Source organism: Hippoglossus hippoglossus, chromosome 22 (assembly GCF_009819705.1).
Source record: "Hippoglossus hippoglossus isolate fHipHip1 chromosome 22, fHipHip1.pri, whole genome shotgun sequence".
Lineage (NCBI taxonomy): Eukaryota > Metazoa > Chordata > Actinopteri > Pleuronectiformes > Pleuronectidae > Hippoglossus > Hippoglossus hippoglossus.
Window position 1 is genome coordinate 16,544,849 of NC_047172.1, and position 20,296 is coordinate 16,565,144.

At 41.3% G+C, this 20,296-nt stretch overlaps 2 protein-coding genes across 4 annotated transcripts in view; both read right to left on the bottom strand.

Moving 5' to 3' along the window:
* col12a1a (collagen, type XII, alpha 1a) overlaps positions 1 to 11,436 on the bottom strand; it is a 56,852-nt gene extending 45,416 nt beyond the window's left edge. For 2 of the 3 annotated variants that reach the window (XM_034575911.1, XM_034575912.1), the window contains exons 1-13: positions 11,286 to 11,436; positions 9,752 to 9,857; positions 6,072 to 6,188; positions 5,818 to 5,961; positions 5,475 to 5,528; positions 3,848 to 4,111; positions 3,368 to 3,532; positions 2,939 to 3,112; positions 2,533 to 2,823; positions 1,782 to 2,384; positions 741 to 1,019; positions 377 to 652; positions 4 to 276 (exon numbers count right to left, since the gene is read on the bottom strand). In XM_034575911.1, the coding sequence (XP_034431802.1) occupies positions 4 to 276; positions 377 to 652; positions 741 to 1,019; positions 1,782 to 2,384; positions 2,533 to 2,823; positions 2,939 to 3,112; positions 3,368 to 3,532; positions 3,848 to 4,111; positions 5,475 to 5,528; positions 5,818 to 5,961; positions 6,072 to 6,188; positions 9,752 to 9,821 (2,710 nt within the window). In that variant the 5' untranslated portion in view covers positions 9,822 to 9,857; positions 11,286 to 11,436. The remainder of the gene's footprint in view (positions 1 to 3; positions 277 to 376; positions 653 to 740; positions 1,020 to 1,781; positions 2,385 to 2,532; positions 2,824 to 2,938; positions 3,113 to 3,367; positions 3,533 to 3,847; positions 4,112 to 5,474; positions 5,529 to 5,817; positions 5,962 to 6,071; positions 6,189 to 9,751; positions 9,858 to 11,285) is intronic. The other variant, XM_034575913.1, reaches the window with a different exon arrangement.
* A 1,820-nt stretch (positions 11,437 to 13,256) lies between these two features.
* Positions 13,257 to 20,057, bottom strand: tmem30aa (transmembrane protein 30Aa). Its single transcript, XM_034575934.1, has 7 exons — positions 19,547 to 20,057; positions 17,836 to 17,955; positions 17,293 to 17,400; positions 17,113 to 17,200; positions 16,791 to 16,934; positions 15,954 to 16,163; positions 13,257 to 14,428 (listed from the first exon to the last, which is right to left on the bottom strand). Exons 1-7 carry the CDS (start codon positions 19,793 to 19,795, stop codon positions 14,235 to 14,237), a joined length of 1,113 nt encoding a protein of 370 aa, XP_034431825.1. The 5' UTR covers positions 19,796 to 20,057; the 3' UTR covers positions 13,257 to 14,234.
* Positions 20,058 to 20,296: the final 239 nt, after the last annotated feature.

Consider the following 20,296-nt stretch of genomic DNA (forward strand, 5'->3'; position numbering starts at 1 on the left):
TACCTTCTAAGGTGGTTCCTGTGCCCAGGAGAGGATCGCCCAAACCGGAGGAATAGCGAGCGCTGACGAACAGCTCATATTCAGTGGCCGGTTTGAGGTTCTTCAGCATAGCCTGGGTAGTATCTCCTTTGACAGATATCTCTTTCCTCTCGCCCCCCTCAGCAGGTTTAAAGGCGATGCGGTACTGGAGGACATTTCCTGGAGCAGCCTGCCAAGCCAGCCTCATTGTAGATATGGTCTCATTGAAAACACGGAGGTCACGAGGAGAGCCGCGGACTGAGGGGAAACAAAAACGGATCAGACACAAGTTTCACAGGACTGTTTAGCACATGCTGTAAACAAATTATTTCAAAATCCAGAAGCTTATCTGACTCACCTTCCTTTGTGGTCCCATCGACCTGCATCTCGTCCCCTACAACATTAGCATACTCAGCAGCCACGGACACACGGTAGGTGGTGATGGGGAAAAGCTCCTGGAGGACTATGGCTGTCTCTGGTCCATTGGTCTGTGCCTGCAGAGACTCCCCACCACCACTCAGTGGAACGTAGGTGAGACGATACCTGATCACTGAACCCGGAGCACTTATCCAAGACACCCTAAAACTGTTTGTTGTCTCTTCTGAAACTCGTAGATTTCGTACCGTCCCTTGCTCTAAAAAGAAAATCATATTACGGTTGCTAAATTTTCTTGTTTTGATTATTTTAGCTGTATCAGGTAAAACAGAGTAAATCTTTCTTACCTTCAAGAGTGGTCTCTTCGCCAGTCAAAGGAAAACTGTCTCCTTTTTCATACTGGGCGAAGACGTTGACTTCGTAGGCAGTGACAGGGTAAAGGTGGGGAAGAACGGCTGTGGTGGTGCCACCAGGCACTGCCATGGAAATGTAGTCTCCAGTGACATCCTCAGCCTTACGGAAACGCACCAGGTAAGACAGGACATTGGTAGTAGGGGCAATCCAAGTAGTACGGAAGCTTCTGGAGGTGATTTCAGAGAAACCCAAATCTCTGGGTGGAAGCAAACCTGAAAAATAAAACTTATTTGAGAAATATGCAGCGTATGGACCCTAATCTTGTGCAAGTCACTCTACCATGATCATATTTCAGCTACTGTAGCTGACTATTATTCTTTTTTCCTCTCTTTCCATTGCCTCGGGCATGGGCATTAGCTTTAATTAATGGGGGAAAATAGCAAAGTATTGTTGCAGATGGCAAAGTTTAAAAAAAGATTTTTAATCGGGCATGGAATGGTACACTCAGTAATTGGTCTGTGTTTTGAGACTACAAGCATCAATAAACAAATTGTGCAGTGTAAGGAAATTTTACCACTGTGTGACCACAGCTCCATTCTCTCTCAGAGCTGAAGGGGGCTTCTGAATCATAAGCATGGTCAAGTAAAAAGAAAAACTAAAAAAATTGTTTTTCTAGTCGCTGCTGTCTTTTGGAACTGTGAGTGATAACAAATGGCGTGATAGCATCATTCCAAAAGCATGCATGTGGTTTTGTGGTATGTTTACTTGTGGGGGGAGTTGATTAAATTTTGCTGGTGCCTTGCCTGAAGGCAATTTACACTGTATAATGCTGTGTTTTACTTTTTTCTTGATTGCATTGGCTTTTTGCCACCAACAGACAGTCAAATGGTGCAGTGTCTAATAAAGACAGTATGGACCAACATGGAGCTACAAACAAACTTAGCAAATGGCAGTCGTCCAGAATACATGTCAAAAAGTTATATCATGTGGCTGGAAACACTTAGCATGTTAAGAGTTTCCATCCTCATTCTTACTTCTCTTTTTGATGTTGAGTAGCTCCTGTTCAATCCTCAGACAGATGGACTGAGTCAGCTCCTTGGAAATCCTCTGGAAGGCATCGAAGTCCTCCACCTCAAAGACGTGAGATTGTGATGGGGGATTAGCAATGGCTTCCAACTCAGACCTCACTGCATCCTTCACACCAACGGCAAAGATCTCCACATCGATATTCCTCAGGTTGGTGGCCGCATCCTTAAAAGAGTCTGATGACTTTCCGTCTGTGATCAGGACCATGACACGGGGAACATTTTGCCTCGCACCACGCGCAGAGGTAAAGATCTTCTCTCTGACGTAGCTCATTGCCCTGCCAGTGTTAGTGGAGCCTCCGCGGTAGGGGAAGCTGCGCACAGCTTTCACAACTGAGCTGAGGTGATGGTGGGTGTTGAGGGCAAACTCAGTGTGTGGATCACGACTGTACTGGACCAAGCTAAGCTGGACCTTGTTGGGGCCAATGTCAAAGGAGTTGACCAGAACCTCCAAGAAGGCACGAACTTTGGCAAAGTTTTGTAATCCAATACTGTATGAACCATCAACAAGAAGGACCACATCGGCCTGCACATCTACTCCCAGGGAGCACTCTTGAAAAATACAAGAAAGCATGGGTTAATTAAAGGCTTTGTATGGCTTACATAATGAAACAAGGTGACGAGTGAGGTTCTTCAAGTAAATCTATCCTAAGAATCGTCAAGAAATTCTGATGTGTCATGCCTAACCACTTCATCTTACCTGTTGACACCTTGACAGGTTGGGTCTTTTCCATCGCCATGATGGGTTCACTGGGAGTCAGACCTTTTAGGGCGTACAAGGTGATTTCATACTCGGTGTCTGCGGAAAGGTCACGGACGTTGATGGATGTCTGAGTCGATCCTATGTACAGTTCCTGGCGTTTCAATCCAGGTAACATGGGGCTAAGGGTGAGCTTGTAGCCTGTGATTTCACCCAGGGAGGGATCCCATGTCACTCTCATTGACTTAGATGCGATTTCTGTGACTTGAAGGTTCGCGGCTGGCTCCACCACTGAGAGGAAGATGAGAAAATGTTGGGTTGGATAAGGTAAAAACTACAGTAGGAGCATTAAATGGAAAAACTGCATGTATTATAACACATGTTCAATGAAGATCATTTGACTCACTTTCTTCTCCGCTGACAGCTGAACTGAGCTGGTCATCGACGCCGGAGCACACCTCTGTGATGATCTTTTTCTGCACCTCTTGGATCAGGTCAAAGTTCGGAACATTGTACACATGTTTGTTGTGAGGTGTGGAGGCCATTTCCCTGAGCTCATCCTCATCGGCTCCTTTGATACCTGAGTGGGAAAATGTGAAGTACAACAATGTCAACTTACTTTTTATTAAACTTTCATCTCACCGTCTGCATTACAGATGTGGAGGACCATTGACGGACAGTTTAAGAGCATTGTGTATGATAGATAAAACAAAAGTTCCTCACTTTTAAATATCTAACAAAGAACAATCAGTGGAAAATCAAATGGTTGCCAAGGACAGGCTGACTTTCACATGGTGGAGCACAGTTCAAGAAAACCCTGAATAATAAACCATACCTAGGACAAATATTTCCACTCCGATGTTCCTAAGTCTTTTAGCATGCTCCTCCACTGGGTCCTGGGATTTTCCATCGGTGATAATCATGGCTACCTTCGGAAAAGCTTTTCTGGATCCAGCTGCCTCCGTGAAGATGTTCCTCAGCAGGAAATCTATGGCATCCCCTAAAGACAGAAATGTGTATTTAAAGAAATACTGCACACTTAAATGTATTTTTTCGAGTTGTAAGCTAAATTATATGGCTGTTCTCTGATAAAATACATCAATGTTGGTTTTAATATATCATTTATTACCAAATTGATTTAAAAAAACAAAACTACATTTATGGGTTTAACATGGCTTACAACGCCACCTGGTATTTCGAACCAAGGTACAAGACGGTCAACCATTTAGAGTCAACCATTTAGGACGTCATGACATTTATACATATTTGTATTTAAACAACTTTAAGGTTATATCAGGATGTGCAAGCACCTTACCTGTCATTGTATTCCCTCCCTTGTAGGGCAGGGAGCTGATGGCTTGCAGCAGGTCACCTCTCCTGGTGTAACGGGTGAGGGAGAACTCTGTGCGGGTGTCTGTGCTATACTGAACCACAGCCACCCTTGTCTTGTCCTCGCCAACGTCGAAGGCCCCAGCCAGGGCGCTGATGAAGCTGCGGATGTGCTTAAAGTTTTCCCTGCCAACGCTCCATGAGCCGTCCACCAGAAAAACCAAATCTGCTATTGCACTGACCGAACACTCTGCAAAACAGATATTGATATTGGAGAAATTAGATAGTCAGTCAGAAGAAGCCAACAGAAGCATTTAGAAGTTATGCAACACATTTTGACTGATTTAGATTAGGAACAGTTTGGGTTTTCCTAACGTGCACATCAAGTTAGATGGACTTTCAAGCCAAAAATGTGCCAGTTAAGGTATAGCAGCAATAGCTCGATCTTGGAACAATATTTTCAAACTGGTCCATATCTTCTCCTGTCTGTTTGAATGAAATCAGATCCTTGACAGATAGTTGGATATGCATTCCATTCTGACATCAAAGATAACATCAACCAGTGCCAAAGAAATCGGGCTGTAAACCCATTCCAGCAGTCAAAAATGTGGCTTTATAGACCCGTAAAGTTCAAATCCTATAGAGCTTTAAATCACAGATGGAATTCATTGAAACATTAAAGATTCTAACTTTGCTGAAATAAATTGGCTGGGCCTATGCGGATGTACTTTAATCCTCATTCCAGTAGGTCTCAATTATTCACATCTTAGCCTTGAAAAGGAGTCTTTCTTTCTTAAAGTTCCCTGGTCGTTAAACGTTAAAAATAATGGCCTCAAAGCAGAGGAAGGGAGGTTACAGGGTCCTATCATCAGATAAGTGACCATGTCAATGACCACAGATAAGTCTCATGACATGAGCTGAAGACAGTTTGAAAAGGAGACGTCTGATTATGAACTTTGCCACATCCTTTGACAGATTAAGGTCCGTGGACCCCCAGGGGTCCGTGGCACACTGCCAGGGGGTCCTAGAGAAAATTGATCCATTAAAACTATCAGGATAAAAGGAATCTATGTCTTCAGTCTCATGTCTTTCTAAGTCTCATGTTGTAGCTAAGTAGACGTGTAAAGGCAGTAGGCTATGCCAAAGTATCCCAAGGGACATACATGAGGGGGTCCCAGGAATGTTTTCTATCTTGTCGGGAGTTCTTGGCTCAGATAAAAATTGAGAACCTCTGGTTTAAGGGACAGAACTTGCGTCTAAAGGTGGCACAATGAAGACATCATTGCCTGACAACCCCCTCCTCCTCTTCCCCTCCTCTCTGTGACACATAACAGAACCCCTGTCTCAATTTTTTTTAAATATAGACAGGGGTTCAAATGCCGGGTGGTTTCAATTAAAAGAACCTGATGTGTGACCTCCCAGTCACTGTCGCAACCCTGCCTGCTCACCCTGTGACAACCCTGGCAGAAGGTAAAATATCCGCCTGAAACAAATTGTTCCAGAGGGAAAAAAATACTATGATGATGGATGAGGGGAAAAAAAACTTTTTTTTTTAAAAATAGGAAAGCCATCTCTGTTCAGATTAGGGTTGACACCACAGTAAACATACTCACTGAGGGCATCTGACTTTGGCTTCCTGACTCGTGTGCTGGTGTTACTGGACTGGACTGAAACACAGGAAACACTTGGTGAGTTTGCACATCGCAGCACATTGACGCTTACTGTGTGCTTTTTCACAGCGGAAAAGGGGGGGGAAGAAAATTAACACTTCGTAAAAGGGATCAAAACCACATGCACACAACAACACACATCTTTATGCTGCATTAGCTTTTAACAGTGAGCAATTGAAAAGTCGGTAAACAGACTCTTTCCTCCCAAAGAAAATAACTTACAATTGCATATTGGTATATTTTTCACGAATTACCTACATCGACCTAATGCGAAGTCTGTACTTACTGGTCAGTTGCCCAAAGATGGGAATACTCTCCTCTGACCCATAGAATGAGTTAATGGACACAGAGTAGTCCAGATCAGGGGTCAGGTCAGTGATTGAGGTTTTAGTGGCATAGGCATCGAGGGTTAAGTCTCTTGATGGTTCATCTGGGAGAAGAAATCAAGTGGTACATCAGCTCTCAGGTTGCAGCGTGTGTATTTTCTGTGTGCATATACTGTATGTGTTTATTTATAGTGTACATTGACTCCATACTGACCTGCATCTGACACAACTTGTATTCTGAAGCCCTGTATGTTTGACGAGGGTCTCACCCATGACATTTCCACTGTGTTTTCATTTAGAATTTTAAATTTCAAGTCTGAGGGAGGTTCCACTGCAAGGAAGAGAGACACAGCGTTATATCACAACAAACGTGATGGTTGTGTATAGTGATGGTTCTATATGTCGTGATCAGATCAAACAGTTTTAAATCAAGCATTCACATTGATCCCAACGACAAACACTTCAGGACTGAAGTGGACTTTGTTCGTTGTTGGGGACAGACACACAGCACCGTTGTGACAAAGTAGAAAAAACACGTAACAACATAAAAAATTAAATAAAAACTGGGTGAGAAGCCATTTTGGAGCAAAATGACATTTGTTTGAGTTGCCCGACCAAGATTGGCCAGCAATTCAAGCACCGGCATACACGTTGTGTGTGTGTATGCCGACATGTGCACAACTCCATACAAACTAACCAAAGTGCAAACACTGATTGAACCATCCAACACATGCTGAGTGCAGTCATTACAACGCATGCCCTGACCACACACACTAAACCGCTTTTATGATAGAGCTGATCTCAGAATTAAGGAGAAAAAAAACACAACACTGACTTCATTCTTCAGTTACTGATTATACAATGGAATCAAGGTTGCCATGAAGTTGTTGAAGTAACACTTGACATAATTGAACACCATATGTTATATATACGTTGTATATAAACATATTTCGGAGACAAAATAAGTGGTTTTGAAGCTTATTTGGCTGAGACACTTGAGTGGCACACATCCATTGCAAACCTTTTAAAAAGAATACACAATTTGTCACTGGAGACTCTTGTGTACTTTTTCATTGGCAGCATACTGCATGAGAAGGCATGAGAGATCAGTATTTCTCCAGATGTGCTATAATAGAGGAAGTGTGTACCTTACGATAAACACAGGAAGAACATAAACGGTGTGACAAGACCACACGGCTTCACGCCGAGCTGACGTGATCGCAGCGTCATGCATCATGTACATGATAAAGTTGTTTGGTTCAACAACTTTGATTGACTGGACAGTAGTTTCCATGTACAGTTGGGACCACACAGACAGAGATGACAAACATATTTTAAAATGATATTCTTTCTGTCTCGCAGCTTCAGCAGCTGGGAGCTCATGTTAGGTAGCGGAAAGTGTGTTAGCATTTAGCACTATATTTACACTACATTTACATGCATGAAAGTCACATCAGAGCTGACTCTAAAATCGCAAAAATTACGTTTTCCTTAAATAAACTGCTGTCATATATGTAATTTAACGATTCAACTAAATTCTTGATATGTTACATGCAATTCTCCTCAAAAGACTACTCTAGGGCACCTCAGGGGCCAATCAGATCTCAGCTGGGGCTAGTGCCCCCCTGGCCCTGGCCCTGGCCCTAGATCCGCCCCTGAGAAACACCAATTTTCTAAATTGGTGTTTAAAGATCAAATTTGTTCTGAAAAACAAAAGAAGTTTCGTAAGAATGTTATAGCCGTGAATGAAATTAGCTTGATGTTATCTGCACTAACTTAAGCACTAGGAGGTTAATCCACAGTGGCAGCAGGAGTCCATGCAGGAGATAGGTGAGGTGTGAGCACAGAGCTTTGCCAAGTGGCTGTAAAGTAGAAGAAGAAGGGCAGTGGGAGAGCAAGAATATCATTGTAAAATACACTTCGGAGGATGAAGCCACAGCTTGGGACACACTGAATGCACAGGCAGATGACAAACAGGAGCCCACTAAATTATTGAAAACACTGGGATTTGGAGGATCACCAACCTGGCATATCAACTTGATGGGCCGTGTTCCCACTGAACTCTCCATGAGTACTCATCTCCAACACCAAATGGTAAGGTGTGTGTGTGTGTGTATGTGTGTGGGGGGGTGGGGGGGTCGCAGCATAGGCTGGCAGCAAATTGGGTAGTGGAAAAAGTTTCGACCGGTGCCCACTTGAACGTTATGTATGCACCTTCCACTTCTGTTTCAATTTGTTATCATTTCTTTGACCACATGTGCTTCTGGTTTTAAAATATTCTCGAGGAACAAAGGAGGTTTTTGTCCAAAAGAAAAAAATATATATATATAGAAATATAGAAATCTCTGGTTTGTTATTTGGATCTTGTGGTTGCTATTGTTATACGAATGTCTGTCCCATCAGGACCTAATAAAGGTCCCTCCTGGCTCCGAGGGGCCAGACTCTGGCTACTGTTCTGTTAGTAACCTCTGTCTTCATCCAGCCAGCTCTCCTGGCCTGCAGCTCCTGCCAGGAGGAGAGACCAGCACGGAGGAGGAAAGAGCTCCCACTCTCCCAAAAGAGGCAGGACAGACGCCAAAGTAATTCCACAACATGTGCTGACATTAAACATTACTACATATTAACTTTCCATATGTATTGCAACTCAGCGTTTTGGTGGGTGCCCGCAAAGAAGCCCGAGAAAGGCTCTTTGTCTTCGGGCTGTCTGAGGATTAATTTGCTCTTCTCGTATTTCATCTTTCCATTCCGTTAGCGGAGATATGTGAGAATTGACGTTCGACTCCTCTCGCCCCGGCCAGGGAGCTTTCAAAGGGGAGGGGGGAGGGGGGGAAATCAGAAGTTTTCCATACAATATTTCCATAATTGTCATTATCCGGACTGAAATGTTTGCATATGAAATTACTTTGAGTCACTTTCTGTCAAATCTAGTGACAGATTGTTAACAGTGTGCGGCTGGCTGCTGTGACATGCACAGAAAATGTATTTAATTACCACTAAAACAGAAACGTATGAGCACAGATCAGAGCTGGAAAGTAACAGAGTTGTGCAAGTAAATGTCTTTTTTAAGTTAATGGATTTTCTTCAGACGTTTCCATGTGTTCTACCAATAAAGTTACATTATGGATCCAGTGTTGAATTATAGATAAAACACTGGACCCATAAAAAAAAAAAAAGGGACAATTCTGAACTTGAAGCTTCAACTTTCACTTTTGTTACTGACATCAAAATAAATCTTTTTTTAACAGCCTATTGAGTAAATTATTTAAATCACTGCGCTCCACTTCCACTATTGTTCTATTTCAGTTGTTGCATAAGTGATTTAATGACTTGAAACACAGTTTTTACTTGGTGCTGAAACCAAGAATCTACTACAAGCTCAACAGGCCTGTTAAAACATCTCTGAGGGAAACATTACAGCACGAAATTAGTTTTGTTCTACTTTTAGTGTGTTTAATACATTTAATCAGATAATTGAAACAAAACAACCGTTAGTGAGCTTGGTCTCTTCTATATGCGCCAAATGGGAATGAGATAATTGCAGCTGCAGAATTGGTTTAAACGATTTGAATTGCAGCTTGAATACGTGTAAAGTGGATTTGGAGTTTACATCAAAGCCTGTGATGAGATCAATCTGACGCTACAAATGAGGGATAAAGTCATGACAGTCATCAAACAATCAAACAGTTCAAAAGTCACATTGTCAAATACCATACACATGACATAAGAATAACTTTATTCAGCTTATTAATACAAATGTTTCAACGTAAAGTAACAAACTAATCATAATGCAATCAACCAGTGGAGGTAATAGGTGAAAGAAGAGAGGGAAGAGATGTAGAGACAGGATGATGTAGTATGTATGTATGTAGGCGGAGGCCAGGTGGTTTCATTTACCTTGGGCATCTATGGAGGATAACAAGGCTGCGAGGAAGGCCGCAGTGGCCAGTGACAGCCCTATCTTCATGTTTGGACTCTGAGGGTCAGCAGCTCATCAATCACTCTGAGAACAAAGAGATACAATGAGTTCAAGCTGCAGATCTGCAGCTCAGCGTGGGGCCGTGACCGACGCTCAACCACATGTACGCACCGCAGCGTCCAGTCGGTCAGATCCACACAGAACGGACAGTATGCCTTGGACTTAGATTCCATTGTATTCACATGCAACATGCACAGTGGAGATAAACGCTCTCCTGAAATGCCTTTTTAATGAGGAATCCAGATTGACAGCTCTCATTATTTCCTCTTTGTTCCATCATGATAACAAAAAGTGCAAGAACCATCTAGACTCGCTTACACAACAAGGGCCACACCTTGTTGCCTCCAGCTGACGCACACACCCAAAGGTAGACGCTTGTACTAACAGCTGTAGGACTTAAATAGGGAGAAAAAAAACTCTTTCATCTGCTTTGACTTAACTGGAGGCCCACTGCTTTCTAGCTGTCTTTAACCGCAAAGCATTTATGAATGTTTGGCGCATACCGTATTTAATCTGTGTGATCCCATCTGTTTTAACAACTGCTTATTTTGTTGTTACCTGTACACTTTTAACATCCATTTTTCTTCCTGTTATGCACAAGTTTATTTTCACAAAGTTTATTATCACACTGAAGCTCACTGTCGTCTCATCTATGGTTCACACTGACTTTCGCCCCTGAAGGGATGGAGGTCTGCATGAAATACTGTGATATCAGAGGTCACTTAATGGTTTGTTTCATGCGTCTGAATGTATAAAATGTATTGCCCTCACCGGAGCCTCTTAAGTAAAAAGGCATACAACTTTGTGCCATTATAGCATAAACACTCTAAACTCTACATATATTTCTATTTTCTACATGTATTTATTTTTGACTTTTTTCACATGTACTCATCTAACGCCATTAGCAGACTTAGTTGATTAATAATATATTTTAAAAATAATTAGAGGGGGTCTTTTAGCTATAAATGTTAAATTGAGCCCGTTCACCCACACAGTAGACTCTAGTCTGACCCCAGCTTCTCTAACCTTTAACCACAGGCTTTGCACCCCGCCTGGTGCAAAGGCAAGAAAACTGCAGCTGCAGGGACCTTTAAAACTTTTTTAAAAAATGACTCAATTACACATAATTAATAATAAATAATAATAAATGCTAATACACAACATAACTTACAATGATTCTAAATTATTACTGAAGTGTATTTTCAGTAATAATTTAGCTTCTCTGTGATTTTCATTAAATTCACTTCTGTGTAATGAAAACGAAAAAGTAATTTAGTTGATGTCAAATTACGCATTTAAAGCCCACATATATCAAATTATTGCAGAGTGCACTGTGGCACAAAACTGGCACAAAAGTTTTTTTTTTAAATTGTTACAAAATATAAAATGTCTTTTCTTTACAATGCCACAGTAACTAATAATTTTCTGTGAATGAAAAGTTAGTCTACTCACCAATTCAACCCCCCCTAAAATACCATGAACAGACCAAATGTTGAGAGTAGCCTGTTTGAAGCCTCCTCCTGTGAGAGTGAGTAACAGACTGAGGCAGAACCAAGGTCTCCTCTCCGCCAGCAGATGTCTGACAAGGAAAAGCCTCCAAGTGGGAAGAATCTTTCCACCAGCAGCTACTTAACAAGGGGGGCAGTTCCCAGCTCTCAATTTACCATCAGATGGGCTTCTTAGGAAACCTGCCTGTCACCAAGTGTCCCCCCTCCCCTCTAATGCTGATCCACTGTTTGGAAACTTTACTTTTTCTTTTCTCTTGCATTCCTCTGGTGGCTTTAATGAGTTTCCAGTAGCAGCGTGACTTCACAGCAGTGGGCACAGACAACACTGACAGGGGGAAGTGTTTCATATGTGCAACAGGCAGCTTTAAATTTAAATGTATTACCTTTCATTTCAACTGGAATAAAAGTTCAATATTTGGCTTTGTAAACAGAAATTAATCAGTGTAATCCTAGAGCAGGTTTATTTATCTTGAAGAGCTTAAATACTTAAAGACAGAAGGACAGAGTAGTCACATGAGACCATTTACTTCTAGTTGGTTTAAAATGAACTTTTGTTGGGAAAGGAAAAAGGATTTCAGCAACAGATTTATCCTGCTCCTCACAACCACTGGCTGACTGGTTTCTACTGCTCCCTGATGGTCACAGTTAAGACCTACACTATATACGTACATGTTGGGGTTGGTGACAGAGATCTAATCTAACCTGGTTAAAATCACATCAGTTAGAAAACGGACGACAGTCTCACACTAAACTCAAACTCTGGGTATAGAATAAAAAACATGTCTTGATATGTAAACTGCATATAAAGCAACATTTACCAAACAGCTACAGCAGGAATCAGGTTTTAAAAAGTGCAGTTTAATATTTGTACTATCAATAAGTAACGATTTCCATCATGAAATAATGATATTATCATTGATAGGACAAATAATTTCCCAAAGTACAAGCAGAGAGTTGATGAAATAGCATCTTGCACAAATATAATAATAATAATAATAATATTAAAGTCTTTTTGCACAGTCCTGTTTCACTGTGACTTCCTAGTCACTGCAGCAGTAAACAGCTCATTTCCGCTCCCTGTGGAGATGTCAACTATAACAGATGGGTCCTAGACAGAGCTGCAGGCAAATGACCAAGACTTCAAACAATTACTTTATGATTCATCTAGTCAAAGGAATTTTATTTATTTTCAGTAATAACATTAGGGAGCCGAATGTGTTTTATCCAAAAAGGAAAAAAAGACAGACATCTGAAGTGAGCCTGACTCATCAAATCTCAGAGGAATGCTGAAATACCAAACACACAGAGTCACAGTGACTCTGTGGAGCCGCGTGTCCTTTAACCCGACCTCCAGATGAATGTAAACTACTATCCTCCTGTTAAAGAAAGCAAATAGAGAGAGACCTCACGATGACGGTGATAATTTACACTGAATCTGAAGTGAAGTCCCACAAATACACACGTGTATTAAGTGACATGAAGTTGGAAAAGTTTCTGACTGTTCAGCTCAAACTGTCTTCCACTAGTGACAAGACAAATAAACAGACTGTATATAAAAAGGGAAATAAACCAGTTTAGCTTGATATAAAAAATTGTTCCATGTTTGATTCTAACAAAATAGTGACATCTGCTGGCTAATTATCCTTACTGCACTTGCACCTAATAATAGAACAGAGGACACTGTCAAAGCAGAGATCAACTCCCTCCTGTCATGTTCAATATTATTCAGTGTGGTTTATCTTGCAAAAATTGGGAATGCATGCACAACCAGAAAAATATGAGGAATCTTGGCCTCTTGAGGGATTTTAATTCATTATTTATGTCTTATTTAGTCATAAAAAGATTAATGATGAAAGCAGCAGAAGTGAGGTGGTGGCTGTGAGGTGCAACAAAACAATCACAAATGACACCAGAACATTGACCAAGTTGTTTAATTGGACCCTATAAACCTTATAAAAACCGATAACTTGAGTTTAAACAGTTAACGAATCATTTACTAATCAGCAACGCAACAGTACGACAGAAGATGGAGTGAAAACAAGAGGAAAACTAACAGATGTGACACTTTTAAAGTGCATTCAGTATAATTTGGTCAACATCGGAGAACGCAGGATATTTTTACACACTTAAGTGTAAAAACCAAAATATAATTTTGTGCTCTGATCAGCCAGAGGTGCTTCTAAAGGGAGAACACTGGATATGTAGTTGTAAAGAATCATGTTTACATTATTAATAAGAATTAGATCGTATTGGAGTATTTCTTATAATTAAATATAGAATATGATGGGCACATTCTCTTATACGTCCAGTCATAGCAGGGGGTAGATTGGTAGGTATTAATTATAAATGTTCTCTGACTCTGCAAGAGTAAAGTAGGTCTTGTTAAACATCAATGCTTATCATAGTTACCAGCATGCAGGCAATGTTCATCCCATCCTCTATTCAAGGTCACGTCAGAGGTATGCCAATGGAATTTAACAGTACATTCATCAGCAGGACATATAACAGTAAATAGTACAGACAATTACTTTAAAAATACATACATCCTTCAATAATTAAGCCATTTGCAAAGCGATGCTAAAATAGACACTTTATAGATTTATAGATAAATTAGAGAATAAAAAAAAGAAGTTGAGGACGGGCAATGACGATCGCAGGGGCCAACTTAAAGCTTAATGCACAGAGACACAGACTCTAGCATCTTCATTTTAAAATAAACGTCCTACGTCGAAACACGGCTTTTGATGAGACCGAAGACGCTTCTGTCCTTCCACAAACACGCGACAGACAATCACAGATAACAGTGTATTCACACTAAAAAAGAAATTCAACAAGCAGTCCTGAACGGACCCCACAGGGTCCCACATGCATGCAGAGAGAACAGAAGAACTGTTTAGTTTGGGATATCTGCACTGCTGTTGCGGGTGTCATATTTATGGTGGATGATGAGCAGAACCACACCCAGGAAGAAGCAGATGGAGCCCACTGTGATGTAGGCGATACCCAGGAAGGGGTTCTTTCCCCCCATCCAGGAGATGGTGCTCAGGATCATTCGCTTGCGACCATCAAAGCTGGTCACAGGGTAATCTGATTACAAATGGTTAAAGAAAAACAACTGCAGCTTTTGGAAAGAGAGAAAATGACGATATAAGATTTAGAAGTAATCTACAGCAAAAGCAGTAACACTGAACTGGGCTGTTTTACAGCAGTAGAGTCAGAACCTAATTATCCAAAAATTGCACTTGTCCTATCAGTAAACAGGAAACTCCTGTTAACAGGAAACTCCTGTTTACTGGACCAATACTATAAATACTTTACAAATATCCAGTTACAACAAATTTGACATGATATGCAATTTGCTCTAACGCGCATTGCAGTCCTCTGCTGCTTCAGCTGATTGGAAATCTGAGTTGAGCACGAAGATTTGTTGTGGTTGAAGAGTAAGCACTATGGTACGAAGTCAACAGTCTGACTTTTATCTGTTACTTTGATGTTACGATGTGGAGCACAAAACACTTCCACAAGCCGCTCCTCAGACACTCTGGTGTCCGCTTTGCTTGGTAGCATCCTCCATCTTCGTAGCAAAACAACATAACATTACTTACTTAAGGCCTATGTCCAGTCTGAAAGATATGAAGGAATATCAAAGTCACAAAATTACTTATACTTGCCTATAATTGAAGATAAGGTGAAGTAGCCTCGTTGAGAATAACCCTCGAAATGCTACGTTATCTCTCACACTACAGGCAGAGACGGTAGGTTTCTATAACAGACTGTATATAAAGAGGAATGTATCTGATTTACCACAGCCGCGCCGAGTGTACTGAGATCACTTCTGACCAGTCCATGTTGGTCTCGTTTGTTGTTTTATGGCAGGGAGCTAATATTTGTATCGTTAGAACTACAACTTAAACAAACTATGCATGACGCCTGAACATTTGCTTATGTGTATGAAAATTCCCAGAAACTTTACCAATGTTCAAAGTAACAAACTGTTTTCCACTGTAAGCCATTACATAAGATCAAACTGCTCATGTATGTAAAACATGAACCTAAATAACTCTGTGTGGGCAGCACAATTTCAGTTCAGTTCTATAGAGCTGGACTTGTTTTGGCTTTAACCTGTTTCAAAGATGCATGTATCAGCACACCTCATCAATCACATGCTCCTTAATCTGAGGTATGTGAATAACCCAGACTCCTCTCTGCTCTGGAACATATGTTGATATAAAATTAAATGCAACTTTCTTTTACTCAGCAGACTTTTTAAGATAACTCACCCCGCTGTGGACATTAAACAAACAGTTCTGGAGTCGCAGAGTAAGTGTATTGGTGTTTGCTCATAGAACAGGATTTGACGACAAAAACTAATATTTACTCGATGTTAATGTGTTCTCATGCTCACCGAGTTTCCCGGTGCAGACAGGATTTGTGAATTAAAGGCAACTCTATGTGATTAATGAGGATCTAAGATTATACTTCTAGATAATAAATCGTGTCCTGTGTAGCTTTCCATGAGGAAATTAAATTCATACAAGCCAACCCTCGAGCTTAAAGCCATCTTTAGTTTTGATTGTGCTGCAGTGTTTCAGGCCATAATTCAAAAGGATACTGTAAGTAATGTCCAAGACGTATTTGCCACTGGGTAGAGTGGGGGTGGTGCTGGACTTCTTCTGGATGATGCGGTACAGCTTGCGGAAGGTGGGCAACGCAGCCGTGCGCATCCACACAATGAAGTCCTCGTTGATGAAGCCGTTGTTGTCAGGATCTGATGGGTCCAACTCGTACACTGGCTTCCTCCAGTTCACCGGCTTACTTGTACCTGAGAAAGAATAAGACAAAACCAAGTTAGACACTGCAAGACAAGGGTTTCTAAACAACGCTTTGTAACTTTTACTGAGCAACAGCGCCCTCTGCAGCCACTTGTTGGGACTAATTTTGCAAAGTGGTTTTAATGTAGAGAAGAAAACAAAGCCAATCAATCTATTGACAGGTTACTCCCACTCACTGAAGTGAAACTCAGCTGAGCGGTGGATATTACCCATGATCCCTGGCTTCCTGAACATAAAGAGGTGCTGCTGTAACAACTAAATCAAACTGTGTTATAATTCTTGATATTGTAAAGTTTCCTCGCTGAATATTGGAGATAAAGTATTTTAACCGATCTACAGTTCAGCATTATTCCTGAACTTGCTGGGCCTGATTCTGGCAATTTAAACTGCGACTATGAGTCAGCTACACACTCACAGGAGATCGTTGCCACTCACCACAGTTACAGAGAGCAGCAACAGGTGTTCAGGGGGAGGAGTGGGAATTAAAACAGCATCATTGTCCCTATGTGGACCATCAAACTCATTTAGAAGCTGCGATTTTCTGGTATAAAAAAAAAAGGTTGCATAGTGTTGCTTTAAGTGTTTTGAAAAGTTTGTGCACAGTTTGCTGAAACCACCTTGGAATGCTACAGTGAGGTTGTTGTTTACACCCGGATTCCTGAACTTCACATGCTTGTCTGTCCACCAAGCAATTCCTTTCTTCACCAGAGGAATTAGATTTCTGGTGCCATTGACATCAAAATGATACAGCTCCAGAGTGTCTGAAACAAAGAAGCATTACATTCAATACCAGCGCACAGCAAGAGCAGACAATGAGTTTCACTTCTGCAAACTAATGTCAGAGTTTACAGAGCTTTTAGCTGGAGATGAAATGGTGAGATAAGACTTGACGTTGGACAAAGGAGCTGCAAAAGTGTTTGTTCACCATATCTCACTTACCGTTGAAAAGGCTGTTGGCTATGGCCCCACACGGAGCGATGGGCTCTCCACCACTCGTACGGTACGGCTCACATTCTTTGCTGGGGCTCTATACACAACAGAGAAGGCAACACTGAAGCAAGAGGTTTTCAATCTAAAATCTTTGCATGATGTAAACACACAATGTCGTCAGTGTCATACCTTCAGAGCAGAGCGGTCGCCATACAACTGGCTGTCATCCCTGGACTTCACGTAGCGTCTGTGGTTCTGATAGAAGTTGGATAAGCCGTAGTACATATAGACATTGCTCTGCAGGGGAGAAGAGAGATAGTGTTACAGACTGGATAGATAACAAGTATCGGTCCAGTTTCATCTTTGATGCACCCATAAATGCAAATTTAATAATTTATAAAAGACAGAACATCTTTTGAGAGTAATTGTCTTATCTGAAATCTGTTGAGACTGAAATACAACTGGGTTTGAGCTCTTAATAACTAATCAATAAAAGCCTTTTAAAGAGTTACTGGACTGCACATTCTCAGACGAGAATAATCCATGACAATGAAGTCGCCAAACAAACCCTGAGTTTGCTTTTCTCTGGACCCAAAATGGATCTTAATGGACCTTAAGTGTAAGGAGGGCAGTTTTTTTCCCTTTCATTACGCCAGCCACATTGTCAATATCAGAGTGGAAGTCATGTATTATTCATGGTGCCTGCATACTGTAAGCTGGTGTCCCGCTCACCTCGAATGGCTGATCCAGGGTGAAGTTCACAGAGCAGAGACATGGTGTTGTGTTGTTCCAGCTAATGTTATTGGCACAGCTGTAGCAGGGACTTTCAGTGTTCACACCGGTGTAATCAATCTGAAAAAAGAGGGGTGGATTTATTAACTACACCTAGCTCAAATAAATGCATTTAGTTTCATACTGGGCCATATTGAGACACACTAAACAGACAGTAAATCCAGTACAAGTAGATGAAATTATGATTCTGTGTTATGAACTTCTATGCAGCATATTGTATTTTAATATAAAGAATATAACTGAAGTAGGGATTCAACTTTAACTTGACACTGGAAGCTGTAATGTGATGCTGTTGAACTGTACTGTATTGTACTTATCCAATATTTTCCCAATTTCTTGTCGACTGCATTGATACAAGCTGGGTGTTGGTTTCACTTAAATAGAAAGCTTTTTTTAAGCCACTTGTGTGGACATTTGTTTTTATCTACAAAGTTGACCACAAGCTGTGATAACACTGGTTCACATAGCACATGGCAAACACAGTTCATTCATTTAGGCACAAACATAAAAAAAGAAATACGAATAAGTGCAGTAAATAAAATGAGTCTGAGGTGGTAAACATTTTAGATAAAGGTGCTAAAGTATTAACAGCTCATACAAAAGTATTCTTTGAGTAAAACAACTGAAAATGGAACAAAATATCACTTGAAAATATTTCTCTTTGCTGCTCTTTGGTGCCCTGTCGTCTTCCAGATGGAAGTTTTTCAAATGTACTAGTTTTCCTCCCGGTCTGTGTCGTGTACAGCTTCACCAGTTGTGTCGAGGAGTTTCTTATTTCTAAGAATCCTATGTTAACCATGTGAGAGTTTACTTTTACTTCTCAGCCTCAGATCTCCTTACCAGTGTGTGATGTTGTAAATTATAATACTTTTCACTAAATTGATGCAAAACGATCATCAGGACTTATTTACTTCCCTTAAAAGAAATAGTCTTTGCATTGCTTTGTTGTTTCTAACATTTTGCAAACCGTCATAAATAAGAACTTGGTGCTACATACTAAGAAGTAAATCGAACATTCCAGCCACTGTGAAAACGACGTGCCATTTTTCATTCTTTGTGGCTCAGGTTGTCTTTAGGTCTATACTTATGTTTTGTGTCTGTCTATTATGTCTTTTTTTTGTTGTATTTAGTGTATTTGGCTTTTTATGTTTGCACATGGAGCCGGAAGAAACGCAATTTCAACAACACAACATCCTGCTGTGTGGTCTGAATGAAAATAAAGTTCAATTTGACTATATCAATATCTGTTCTACATGTGCGTTAAACGGGTGAAAAACATCCTGATAATCATCTGAATATTAAAATCAGAGTCTCAAATGTCCATGAAGTTGCCTGAGCACGAGCTGAGCGCTTGTATTTGTCCATGCAGTACTTTTGAATTCTTGTTATTAGTTTGAGCTAGCTAGCTAGTTGCTAGCTAGCTCGAGTCCGTTGATAAACGACCAGCTGGGCAGAGTTAGAGGATCAGAAACAAGACAAGATGTCTCTGGTTGTTTACGTTCTCGTGTAATTTCAACAGGTTGACGTGGTTTGTGGAGCAGCTGCCGTTTGCTAACAGTGACTTTAAACGGGCTGAGGGGGAACAAGCCTTTAGCCAGTTCCCACAGGTGACAGCCGATTAAATGTCCGGCAGACATGACAGTTACTCTACCTCGAACTCCTTGATGTTGTTGGATGTGACGAACAGGCCGATGCCGATGGGGATGAAGATGAGGCCGATAACGAAGAAGGCCGGGAGCACGGTGCCCGCCGTCAGGATGGGCTGCCAGGCCGGTAGCCTCTGCTGCTTGAACGCCGTGTTGTCCGGCTTCTTGCTCTTCGCCTCCGCCGCTCCGCCGTGACCCGCGGCGCCAGGGTGCTGCCCGTCCTCCTCCTTGGCGTTGTAGCTGGACGCCATCATGGCTGCGATCCACTCCGGGCACAGTGATCCTCTCTACCCGACGGACGACGGCTCCTCGGTGAAACCAGAGACGACACGATGAGGTAGATGGTGGAACTGTCTCAGGAGCGAAACCCCCCGAGTCTGGTTCAAATCTCCACTTGTTGTAGTGTTGATCTGTCCGGTTAATCTCATGCCCAGAGGAAGAAGCCGGAAGCGCCCGAGCCTATAGCATGTTGACACGCAGCAGTGACGTGATCAGAGGAAATACAGACGCCCCTCCTGTCTGATCCTGTACCGTTAATTTGACAGGATTTCTATGTGACTTTAAAGAATATATCAAGTAGCTACAAAAGACTCCGAAAGAAGTCAGAAAAATGTCAAAATTTACAATTAAATAAATGTTCAATGAACAATAGGAAACTATCCCCCCCTTTATTTTATGTTCTCTCCTTTATATTTATGTTATATATCCTTTTTTTACATAATGTATGTCTGTACTGTTCTAACAGATACATTTTC